The sequence below is a fragment of the Lacerta agilis genome, chromosome 6, assembly GCF_009819535.1.
Source record: "Lacerta agilis isolate rLacAgi1 chromosome 6, rLacAgi1.pri, whole genome shotgun sequence".
Lineage (NCBI taxonomy): Eukaryota > Metazoa > Chordata > Lepidosauria > Squamata > Lacertidae > Lacerta > Lacerta agilis.
In genome coordinates, this window is record NC_046317.1 from 7,864,839 (window position 1) to 7,877,430 (window position 12,592).

The 12,592-nt window shown below is 41.8% G+C and overlaps 1 protein-coding gene across 3 annotated transcripts in view; it reads left to right on the top strand.

Moving 5' to 3' along the window:
• Nucleotides 1-12,245, top strand: part of KIFAP3 (kinesin associated protein 3) — a 67,922-nt gene extending 55,677 nt beyond the window's left edge. The window contains exon 20 of one of the 3 annotated variants that reach the window (XM_033151335.1): nt 11,853-11,961. In XM_033151335.1, coding sequence (XP_033007226.1) covers nt 11,853-11,961 — 109 coding nt within the window. Of the gene's footprint in view, nt 1-8,250; nt 8,369-11,852 lie in introns of those variants that run through there. The other 2 variants (XM_033151333.1, XM_033151334.1) reach the window with 2 other exon arrangements.
• The last annotated feature ends 347 nt before the right edge of the window (nt 12,246-12,592 follow it).

The window sequence follows — 12,592 nt, forward strand, 5'->3', positions numbered from 1 at the left end:
ATTTTTATTTTTATTTTGGATTACAAACAAAAGATTTTGGGAGGCCCCACTGGCGAAAGCACGCCTTGGGTTACAACCTGTTTTGGTTTACAAACGGACCTCCAAAACGGATTATGATTGTAAACCGAGGGTACCACTGTATAACTAAGACAGTTTTATTCTCGTGCTGTCTTTTAACACGTCACGTTTTATCAAGGATCTTAACTTAATCCTTTGTACCTACTTAATCCATATTACAAAACACCTTGGATTGTGTCCATTGTTAGTTATACTTTGTGCAGATACCCGTTGAAATTAAAGGATCCACTAACTTGGATCCATTAATACCAGTGGTTCTTCTCTGAGTAGAATTTAGTTGGATGCAGCCCCTTTCTTGAAAGTGAAGGTACTTGTCAGTGAGAGGAGGAAGCCCTGCTTCATACCACAATAAAAAACAACAACAATACAGTGAGTGGGTTGGGCTCAACTGATGTGCTTCTGGGCTCTAGGTGTAGGAGTTCAGTTATTTTGTTGTTGTTCAGTCGTTCAGTCGTGTCTGACTCTTCGTGACCCCATGGACCAGAGCACGCCAGGCACCCCTATCTTCCACTGCCTCCCGCTGTTTGGCCAAACTCATGCCAGTCGCTTCGAGAACACTGTCCAACCATCTCATCCTCTGTTGTCCCCTTCTCCTAGTGCCCTCTATCTTTCCCAACATCAGGGTCTTTTCTAGGGAGTCTTCTCTTCTCATGAGGTGGCCAAAGTACTGGAGCCTCAACTTCAGGATCTGCCCTTCCAGTGAGCACTCAGGGCTGATTTCCTTCAGAATGGATAAGTTTGATCTTTTTGCAGTCCATGGGACTCTCAAGAGTCTCCTCCAGCACCATAATTCAAAAGCATCAATTCTTTGGCGACCAGTCTTCTTTATGGTCCAGCTCTCACTTCCATACATTACTACTAGGAAAACCATAGCTTTAACTATACGGACCTTTGTCAGCAAGGTGATGTCTCTGCTTTTTAAGATGCTGTCTAGGTTTGTCATTGCTTTCCTCCCAAGAAGCAGGCGTCTTTTAATTTTGTGACTGCTGTCACTATCTGCAGTGATCATGGAGCCCAAGAAAGTAAAATCTCTCACTGCCTCCATTTCTTCCCCTTCTATTTGCAAGGAGGTGAGGGGACCAGTGGCCATGATCTTAGTTTTTTTGATGTTGAGCTTCAGACCATATTTTGCGCTCTCCTCTTTCACCCTCATTAAAAGGTTCTTCAATTATTCATTAATTTTTAAAAACAAGTTCAAAATTCTATTCACTGTCTGAAATGTTTACAAAAAAACAGGACCCTTCTCCATGATTCCAAATCTAAAAATAAATGTTGGAACCTTATTATTTAGTGAAACCTGTTTGATCATCATCAGAACATTTACTTTTTAATGGTATTAAGCCTATTAGTAAAACATGCTGCCAATGTTTTTATATATATATATATATATATCACGTATGGCATAAGATAGTCTTGGCATTCTCCAGGAGTTCTGGGGTGGGGTAGTCTTTACTTCCAGGTCGTCTGGCCTCTTGGCTGATGGGCAGGGCCTCTAACAAGAAGGACACATAAAAGTGGGACTTCCCCTTAATGTCCAGCACAACACTGTTTGGTTAGCAGTCAGCAGGATTCTGACCATACACCTATCTAAGCCGTTGTGAATCCACTCCAACTGCTTATTCCTTTTGCAGGAAAGAGGCACTTTTCTGGTCATGGTTCACTTGCGTTCTGACCTCAAAAACTTGAGGAAACACTGTTCCTAGGGCCTTTTGTATCTCAGCTTTTCTCCTTCCTTTGACAAACTACAGAATCAGGCAGAAACAGAACGCTGGGAAGTTACTGCTATTATCATCGGTCAATGATGCTGGCAACCAAGAGGGCTGGGAGTAGCTAAGCTCTTGAGAGAGTTCAGCCTAGGACAGTTCATTTATAAATCCTCCCATTTCTGAAACACTTCTCTGGCCTTAGTCTCAGTTTTTCCGTTTGTGTCTACAGTTGTCCAAAGACAGTGAAACCAGAGATCTGTCTGCAGAGTTCTCATTTAGATGTTGTTTCTCCACAGACCCTCCCGCAGCTTACCGTATTTTTTCGTCTATAAGACACCCCCTGTATAAGACGCCCTCTATTTTGGGGGACTCAGATTTAAGGAAATGGGGGGAGGTGGCCCAGAGTATAAGACGCCCCCTAATTTTTGACATTATTTTTTAGGGGAATAACCTAGTCTTATACACAGAAAAATACAGTACTGTATTTACTGGTGCCTCTGTGCTTCTAATAACTTTTTTTAATTGCTCAATTATATTTTCTACACTTCAGTCGTGTTGGGGTGTGTGTGTGTTTGAAGGTGGGAGACAAACGTAGTCCTGAAGTGGCCACATCATAGGTCTGTTCCCATTAAATTATACTTTTAGTATTGAACTGTGGTGAAAAAATGGGGAGGTGGCTGTGCAACACTGAACGAAACCTGCCAGGTTTTGGTTAACACATTTCCAGTTACATGCAGGTCCTGCTATGCATACGCTCATTATACAAAGATCCACTTATCCAAACACAAGAAGCTAGTACCCAAACTGCACTGTAAACAATACAGATTTAGATAGTCAGCCAGACTTGTGTGTAGTCCCGTAAGCAAATAAGCAGCCTTAAACAAGACTTGCTTTGTGTGTTTTGCTGGTCCACAGCAGCCATTTCACCAGAAACCATAGTGGGAGGTGGGGAGGAAGTGGGAGAGATCAGACCAATAAGTGAGTATTTTTTCCTTGTTTGCCATTTGCAAGGTTTCAAGTAGGTTTCCCCAGTGTTTTTCATCAGATGGGAGTCAAAATTCTGTGGTTGGGAACACATTAGAAATGTTCTCATAGGAAACAATGGAAATGGTCAACTCATTATGTGAATGCTTGTCTAACAGACAATTTCCTGAGAACGCATTGTGTTTGGATAGCAGGACCTGCAATTAGGCCTTGTAGAAGTGTGTCTTTGAGTGAGTGAGTGAGTGAGTGACAGCTCTGACAATGAATTTTGCTAAGTAACTTGCAGTTTGTAGAAGTTTTATGATTGCTTCAGCAATTAGTTTTTAATTATTTCATAAAATATCTGTGAACTGTAGGGAGTGGTGATAATTCTGAGCAGAATATTTATCTGATGCTTTTTTCAAGGAGACTGTGTATTCAGCTGTTAATCTAGCTCAAGTATTTAGCTGCATTGTTTTCTCACATGTGGCTCTTTAACTCACTTACACCTGCAGTCTGGTCAGCATTAATACATACTGAAACTGGGTCTTGAATGTTGGTGCAGTAATTTCAGGTTCCTCCATGTCCTACGAGAGAACAAAAAAAAATTGTCAATTTCTGAAACTTAGTATTAATTAATTCCCATGTTCTTGCTGCTCCCTGAACTTCCTCCAGATGTGGTGCTTGGAATAGACCAGCTCCTGGGTTACAAGCCATCTGGGCTGTGTAAACTGATTTGTGCCTTTATTAAACAATAATTGAACAGAATGCGGAAGACTTAATAAAGAAAATGTACATTGCCTGTAAATCCCAAAAATAAAATATTAAAATGTAGTAAATGGGCATGGAATGTGCAAATGAAGACCTGCTTATTTTAATGTGTTTAGCTGTGACCTTCTCAATTTCAGCCCAGAGGAGGGGGGAATCTATTTTTCTCTTTTTAAAATAAAACTCCCCTATAAAACTGCTTACAGAAGTATGTGAGACAGAAACAAGGAAATATAATGTTCTGAACTTGACTGGTCCAAACCACTTGAGCTGCTGTGACAGCTCATAAAACAGAACAGTTTTTAGGTGGACTCTGTTTTAGTTGCCAGAGTGAATTTTCTTGCAGGAAGTAGCCTGAAGGTTTATTTTAGTTTCCAGACTGCAGCTTTGATCTCTCTGTTCTGTCGCTTCTCAGGTTACATAGCCCTTTTTCACTGCAGTAAATCTGCAACAGTTAAATGGAATAAAATTTCCTCCTCCTCACTGATCACATGCTGTTAAATGCCAAGCCACAGCCAGCAGAACGTTTGCAGAGCTCCACTGCATGGTACAAAAGCAGTACGAACGGTTTAGTCGCCTTGTCTTTCTATTCTTCCTTCAGTACAAGTTCACAAATTCACTTCACAATAGAGATGCACACAGTGGAATTCGGATTTGCTGTCTGTCTGATGAAATGAGCAGCTATGTGCATGCTTTACTCGTGCGTAAGAGCAGGTTTGACAGCGATCCAAACCACAAGGACAGCAAAAAGTCTCACCAGGGGCCCAACTCAACATAAAGGCTTAAAAAGGGGATTGGACAAGTTCATGGAGGCAAAGTCTATTGATGGCTACAAGTCATGGCGACTGGTGTGCCTCCACTGTTGGAAACTGCGCGCTTCTGAATATCAGTTCCTGGAAACTGTTCTCATGCTTTGGTTCTGCTTATGGGCTTCTCATACGTATCTGGTTGGTCACTGTGAGAATGGGCTACTTTACTAGATGGTCCATTGGCCTGATTGAGTAAGGTAAAGGTAAAGGGACCCCTGACCATTAGGTCCAGTGGCGGACGACTCTGGGTTTGCGGCGCTCATCTCGCGTTACTGGCCGAGGGAGCCGCAATACAGCTTCTGGGTCATGTGGCCAGCATGTCTAAGCCGCTTCTGGCGAACCAGAGAAGTGCACAGAAACGCCATTTAGCTTCCTGCCAGAGCGGTACCTATTTATCTACTTGCACTTTGACGTGCTTTTGAACAGCTAGGTTGGCAGAAGCAGGGACCGAGCAACGGGAGCTCACCCCGCTGCGGGGATTTGAACCGCCGACCTTCCGATTGGCAAACCCTAGGCTCTGGTTTAACCCACAACACCAACAAGATCAAGTAGGCTCTTCTAATTTTTTAAAATAATGCAACTCCATGTGTTCATGCCTAGTTAGCGCTTTCCCAGCTTTCCCGGGCTTTGGGAAGGCAGCGCGAGGACTTCTGAGTAGACATGGTTTGTTGTTCAGTCGTTCAATCGTGTCCGACTCTTCGTGACCCCATGGACCAGAGCACGCCAGGCACTCCTGTCTTCCACTGCCTCCCGCAGTTTGGTCAGACTCATGTTGATAGCTTCAAGCACACTGTCCAACGATCTCATCCTCTGTCGTCCCCTTCTCCTTGTGCCCTCCATCTTTCCCAACATCAGGGTCTTTTCCAAGGAGTCTTCTCTTCTCTTGGGGTGGCCAAAGTACTGGAGCCTCAGCTTCAGGATCTGTCCTTCCAGTGAGCACTCGGGGCTGAGTTCCTTCAGAATGGATAGGTTAGGATTGCACTTTTAAATCAGGGATGGGAAATGTGTGTGTCCCCCCCCCCCAGAAGTTGTTCATGCCTGTCTACTGACCCTGCTGGCTGGGGAGAGTTGTAGACCTGGGGGGTCAAAGGTTCCCCACTCCTAAGCTAAATAAATTAGGTGAATTGAGGTTCTTTAAAAAAAAAAAGGCGGAGGAAAAAACCACCATTATTCCTAGAGCTTACTAGAAAGGCTTGTCATAGCTCTGTTACCTTAAAGAGCACCTCACATCTTATAGACATCTGAGGCCCTTTTAAATGTTGCGAAATTATTGGGTTGTTTCTGCTTTTGTTTTTGTTACGTATTTTGTGTTTTTTATTTTGTAGTTTTGTGTTGTGATCAACCCTGAGATCTACAGATATAAGGTGGTACACAGATTTAATTAATAATAATCCTTAACAGTGTTGAAACTTAGCATGTTTTGATAACTAAGGGATGTAGGGAGGGTGATGTTATTGTTACACCTATCAGTAGTTGCAAGAATTCAGTCCGTTGCAAAATTTAGCAGGAGTCTTAAGGTGTATGTTGATGAAAAATAACACTGAAAGCAGCTGAGAAATAGGCTCAAGTTCAGTGTGTATTTATTATTGCATAATGTATCAAATAGTGTAGAGACCAAATTCAGTACTTTAGGAAGCATTCAAACACTAGTTGTATTTATCTGTAGCAGAAGCTACAAAACTAATGATGATTGATACTTCCTTCCTCTTGTGGATTGTTTTGTTGGTGTGCCACTTATTTATTTACTTTCACTGTTGCTGGCTACTTTACTTCTATTTATTTATTTGTTTAGAAATTTTCTAGACCACATCCAAACATGAATTCCAGTGTAGTTTATGTAATAGTGTTTTGATGATTGAATTTTTAAAACAAAAACTGCCAATCAAAACAACGAAATAAGATTTGAGAAGTAGTAACGCAAAAACCATTCAGTTAGCTAAATTAATATGGTAAATTCTTAAAAGCCTAGACAAATAAAAATGTATTAATCTGGCAGTGTCAGCGCCTCCCTTTACTTCCTCTGGGAGGATATACCAAAGAAGGCCCCCTCTCCTTCCTGGATGCATAAAATACAGGTCTCCTACAGAAGGAACTCAAAGAAGGGCCTTGTCTGAAGATCTTAATGCTTGGGTAGGCAAACTAAGGCCTGGGGGGCCGGATCCGGCCCAGTCGCCTCCTAAATCCGGCCCACGGGCTGTCCGGGAATCAGCATGTTTTTACACGAGTAGAATGTGTCCTTTTATTTAAAATGCATCTCTGGGTTATTTGTGGGGCATAGGAATTGGTTCATTCCCCCCCCCCCCAAAAAAATATAGTCCAGCCACAAGGGGTGAGGGACAGTGGACTGGCCCCCTGCTGAAAAAGTTTGCTGACCCCTGTCTTAATGCATGGGCAGGTTGGTATGGGAGCAGGTACTCCTTCTGGATTTGGGTCCAAAGCTATTCACTGCTTGAAATAACAGCATCAGTACCCCAAAATGGGCTTGGAAATTAATAGGCAGCTGATGCGATTGCTTTAGAAAATTTCAGGCTTGAGTGGATGTGGCTGTGCAGAAACACAGCCCATCCACAATCCACTTTGCAGCTTGTTGGGTTTTGCTTTCATTCCTGTTTTAGACCCTGGTTCTTTTAGACTTCAGCATCAGTCTGCTTTCAAACTGAGCAGGAAAGTGCCTGTCCCAGCTCACTTGCATATGTGCCCCGTGGTGCTAGGCCAGGCCTTTGCACCATGAATGTTGTTCTGTGCCAGGTACAGAACCAATATGTGTGACAGGTGAGCACTCAACATAGCTGCAGTCTCAGGTAGGCAAGCTGTCTTTCTCCTACTCTCTTGAGGACTGTGCTTAGGAAAGAAATTAGGTTTTGTGGGCCACAAAGAATTATTGTAATTTATTGGTGTAATACTCTCCATTTTAACAGAATCATAAGAGTTGGAAGGGACCCCAAGGGTCATTTAGCCTAACCCTCTGCAATGCAGGAATCTCAACTAAATATCCCTGGCAGGTGGCCATCCAACCTCTGCTTAAAAATCTCCAATGAAGGAGAATCCACCAGTCCTTGTGGGAGTCTGTTCCACTGTCAAACAGCTCTTGCTGTCAGAAAATTATTCCTGACGTTTAGTCAGAATCTCCTTTTTTGTATCTTGAAGCCATTGGTTCAAGTCCTACTCTCCAGAGCGGGAGAAAACAAGCATGTTCCCGCCTCCATGTGACAGCCCTTTGAAGATAGATGTCTATAGTATCTCCTCTCAGACTCCTCTTTACTACTTTGACGTGTCTCAGCTGATTGAGGGATCCTGAATATATGTGGTATTTTTATTTGCTCTGAAGCAGCGCAAGTCCCAAGGACTTTATAAAATGCATCATGTATTTTTGGAACATTTCCTCTTTTGACAAGTTCTCACGAGCAAATTGGAAAGCTCAGCTGCCATTCCGAAGAGGTCCTAGATCATGCTAGCAGCCTGAGTTATCCGAGGGGTTTTTAAGTATTGGCATTTAGTTTACAGTGCAATTTTCTCTTGACAAGGCTGGCAGAGCAATAGGAAAAAGAAATATTTGTGCTCAAGAGAAGTGCATATGTAGAGACCACAAGCGTAACTGATGGCTGGAAATGATTTCAGACTAAAAAAAACAAATCATTAAGAGTGCAGAGGGGGGTAAAATATACAGTCCTATTTTAACGGATCTCAAAAGGATCGAGCAACTGAAGTTAGTATTACACAGTAATTAGCTAAGCTAAGCTGTTCACTACTTTAACTCCATGTCTCCCAGGTCACTATAAAGGTTCCAGGGTGCAACTAGACCTGGACCTGTTTTGCTTGTCAGTATATTCCACTAGTGGCAAGAAGCTCGTGAAATCTAAACCCATTGATACATAGTCTAAAAGATGATGATAAATTACTACTGTTCCCCCCCCCTCTATTTATAGCTTTTTGTTGGATTTCACAGAAGTGCAACTGTTGTTCCGAACAGCAGGAATTCTTACATCCAAGACCTGTAATTTATCCAAGCACACTTTGGCAGCTATATAAAAATTTGTATGTCTGAAAGGTGGCAATTGTTGAATATTATCTTTGAATTGGATTGCTAGCTTGTTAACACAGTGCGGAGGAGAATCGGGCTTGGGTAGCCTATGGTTTTGAACCATGAGCATGATGTTCATTATCATGTGCACGTTTTGTTAGCAAAATTCTTGTACTGGTGTGAATCCATTGCCTGTTGGTGCATTGTCTTGTCCCCATATACAAAATTGGGATTATGGTGTCACTTCTATCTGCAGCTTTAGAAAAGGAACCATTAGCTGAACAGCTTTTATAATTATATTTTCTATTCCTGCAACATACCATGGGACCTTAGTTGAAGGAAAGGCAAGAAATATTATTTATAAATAAATAAATGAAACCTTCAAATAATTCAGGGATTTTTTAATAAAGAAAATTAAGGAGATCTACGAAATGGTAGGGCATTGGTGCAGAGACAAGGAGTGATCTTGCTCATTTCTTTCTGCCACTTCTTTGTAGTTGCTAAAGCGTTACTTGAAGATTCATTCTGGAGTTCTAGCTGCAGAACACATTTTTATGTTCATACAAACTTATTTTTTTTAAACAATCAAACCAAAGCTTAAATTCTACCACATTGTGGAGGCCTCAGAATCTGCATTTATGACCCTGGGACATGCTATGATATAACCAAATTTGCAACTACTCTGAGCACATTAATTGGTGGGGAGTGTAGAAACATTCAACTTTCATTGTACAAATTCTACCATCCATTTTAGAGGTCAGAATTTGTGCTAATAAGCATGAAGAGATTAAACCTTCATTAGTTTGTATAATAGCTTTTAAGGCCTCACTGGTACTTATTTATTAACTGCACAAAGGCTTATTCTCTGCATGGAATAGTTTAAGGATTTCTGCTAGTCTGTTGCCTGGAATGTGTATTTTTCTGCTTCCATCTGAAGCTTAAAGATTCTCTTGTGTGGGGAAGAAAGGCAATGAAGAGCAAAGGCAACACATTTTTAGACAAGCAACTCCTAGGAGTATTGCAGATCTGGGCTGATTATCAGGGTGTCCCGCAAATTAGTGACAGTCTTTACTATGCTTGTCCCCAACCAGCCACGAAGTTATCTGTGAGGGTCCCCTAATTTATATGTTCGTGTTTGGGTATGATTGCTCCTCCCTCGTTGTTGTTTGCCACACTGACTAAGAAATGCCTAAAAAGTTCTGTACCAGCACCATGTCTCCATTGGACTTCTGACACTGGCATTAGAACTATCCTTACATTTAAAACTTTAGACACCAGCATTTCAATGTAGGAATTGACCACAAGGGAGCAGCAATTATGCCACAAAAGTAACATGTAAATTAGGCCAGATTCACAGCCTTCCCAGAGATCTTTCCAGTGATCTGAATGTTTTAATATTATGTTGGTTTAATGTCTCAAATTGTCATAGCGGAGCCATCACATACGCAAACCATTTGGAAATAACCAAAATGTCTCGAGCTCTGAACTGTAAGGCTCTGCACCTAATTACTTTCATGTTTATTGAACTAAAGGAGTTGATTTGATCGGAATGTAATTGAAACCATGATTCCCCTCCCTTACCTAATTAAAAATATGTTCAGGAGTAGTTTTGAGTAGGCAGAAGTAAATTGAAAGTGACTGGAAGCAGCTAACGACATCCAGAGATGAGGAGAGAGTGCCATCTACCGGTTCAAAAAGGCTTCTGGCTTGGCAGCCTGCTCCTCTCCCCACTTGTACCTAGCAAAGAAATGCATGGAATTGGGCGCAAAAGGTTTTGCCAGCAGGGCAGCTTCTGTTCAGCCTATGGAGGATGCTTCCAGGTGGACGCTTAATTTGCAGACGGGGTGTCACGATATCACCAATGGGCCATTAGCTATCAGGTTTTCCTCCAGAAGGGTAAATCCAGATTAAAAGGAATGTGTGGGAGTATGGGCCGGCCTTTTGATGATAACGACATGTGGATGCTGCAAAAACTTGCACGCGTGAGAAGCACCAATTGCACAGAGGGCCATCATTTAGCGGAACCAACATTAAAGATTTTTTGAAGCCAAGATTGTGTCTCACCTCTTATATGGGGTTACCATTGCAGGGAGAAACTTGCTGTGCTACTTCAAAATCGATTCCTGCGTACGATATTGGCAGTGCCACATAGTACACCTGGAGCACTACCAAGGACTGAATCAGGCCTTCCCTCTATAAAAGCTCGTATACACAAATCCATGTTTCTGTATTGGGGGGAAATATCACTGCTTCCAGAACATCACTTAGCCAAAATATGCTTTTTGTATTTGAAGAAATGAGAAGGCTGGGTAAAATCTCGTAGATGTCTGATGCAGAGTTATTCGATCTCCCCAACAGTGATATTGGTAGTTGCTCCTGGTCACAAGAGATGAAATAGCGTGTTTAGCAAAGATGGGGGGGAAAGATACTGAATATATAAAGAATTGCCACCCTGGTATTTGGTAAACTAAAATTAAATCAGACCACAAAAGGGTTATATGTACTTGCGAGAATTAACTTTCCCCCCTGTTATACGAGCTTTCACTCAGCTCAGATTTCAAACAATGCCTACTGAATATCTGGATGGGAGATTTACTAACAGATCTGTAAAAGAGTACCTTTGTATATGTGTATCAGGGCTTATTGAGGATCTGATACATTATATTTTATATTGTCCACTGTATGATTCACTCAGAGCTAAATTTATCTTCCCCTTTTCAGATTGCCTTAGAACAGTGATGGCCAAACTTGGCCCTCCAGCTGTTTTGGGACTACAACTCCCACACATCATCCCTAGCTAACAGGACCAGTGGTCAGGGATGATGGGAACTGTAGTCCCGAAACAGCCAAGTTTAGGCATCACAGCCTTAGAAGGTCACCCAGATGATTTGAAAATTAAATGGCTGCTGGCAGATGTTGATCAGATCAACTCTAGGGTGGCACCATTTACACTAATGGCAAGAAAGATAAGGGCAACATTTCCGGATAGTGCAAGTGCCAAACCCCAGGGACGCTGACCAGAAGGATTGTTTTTACATTTTGGACATTGTAGATTTGTCCTGGTCTGGTACATGAAATGTCTTTCGCTTTGTAAGCTGTGTGATTTGTGCTCATACTGCCCTGTGATGGCTATTGGCTATAAACAATAAAATCTGATGATGATGATGAATACTTGGGCAAGGTGGACCAACGATTTGATTGAGTATAAGGCAGCATTTTCCATGCAAAGCACTTCTGGCTACCCCTGTGTTAATTGCTGCTTCCATGTTACGCTGGTCACCCAAGTAGCCTTAATTTGCTGGAGAGACAGCTGATTTGAACTTAAGAACCAGTTCTCTAAGACAGGGCAGAGACTTCAACCCCCAGCATATGCTTGATACTAAATAGGTACATTTCAATATATTTGTGCATTCTGGAAAAAGCCAGAGGGGACCTTGCACTGTGTGATGTCTGTTTGCAAGGGTCTGTTTTCAAATGTCAACTCAGGTGTTTTTCTTTTCTGCATAGTGTTGCTGTGGATGGATTTGGCCAGCCTATGGGTATCCCAAGCCGCCCCACCACTGCTTACGGATATCGGCCAGATGAACCGTACTACTACGCCTTTGGAGCCCGATAAAACGTCCTGATGTATTAAACTATTACCTTCCCGTATTCTTGAACCGTAGTTAAATTAAGACTTTTCTCCGTCTTCTTAGTGCATGGTTATACAGTTTACAGGTCTTTGTGGTGCATTTTCTTCTGTATGTGTTGCAAAGAAATGTTAGTCGTTCTGTGACTCCCTTTTTGTACAGTTTGTGCTGTATGTTGAAATCTATTAACTGGAATGTCGACACTGTTATGTATATTAAGCAACTAATTTAATTGCTATTAAATGCAGGTCCTGTAGACCGTGGTACTGAATACTGAGGCTCTGTGAGTTTTTGATTAAGCTTACTACTGTTGATGAGCAATAATTTTAACTAGCTTCTGAAAAAGTAATTGATTTATCCTTTTAAATGTCCTTGAAGAAGGCTGAATAACACCCTTAAATCCAGGGTTGGCCACCTTCTGTGAGATGTTACGAACAGAGAGACACACTTTGTACTCCTGCTAGAAGTGATATGTTGTATTAGTGTCATTGAATGGTTCTAATACAGGTGTGCAAATACATTTGTGACCATGACTGAAATAAATTTCCAACTGTATATTGCTGCTTGCAAACTGCAGGAGAAATCCTATGCACATGGTGCCCTGTGTTGTTTAAATAC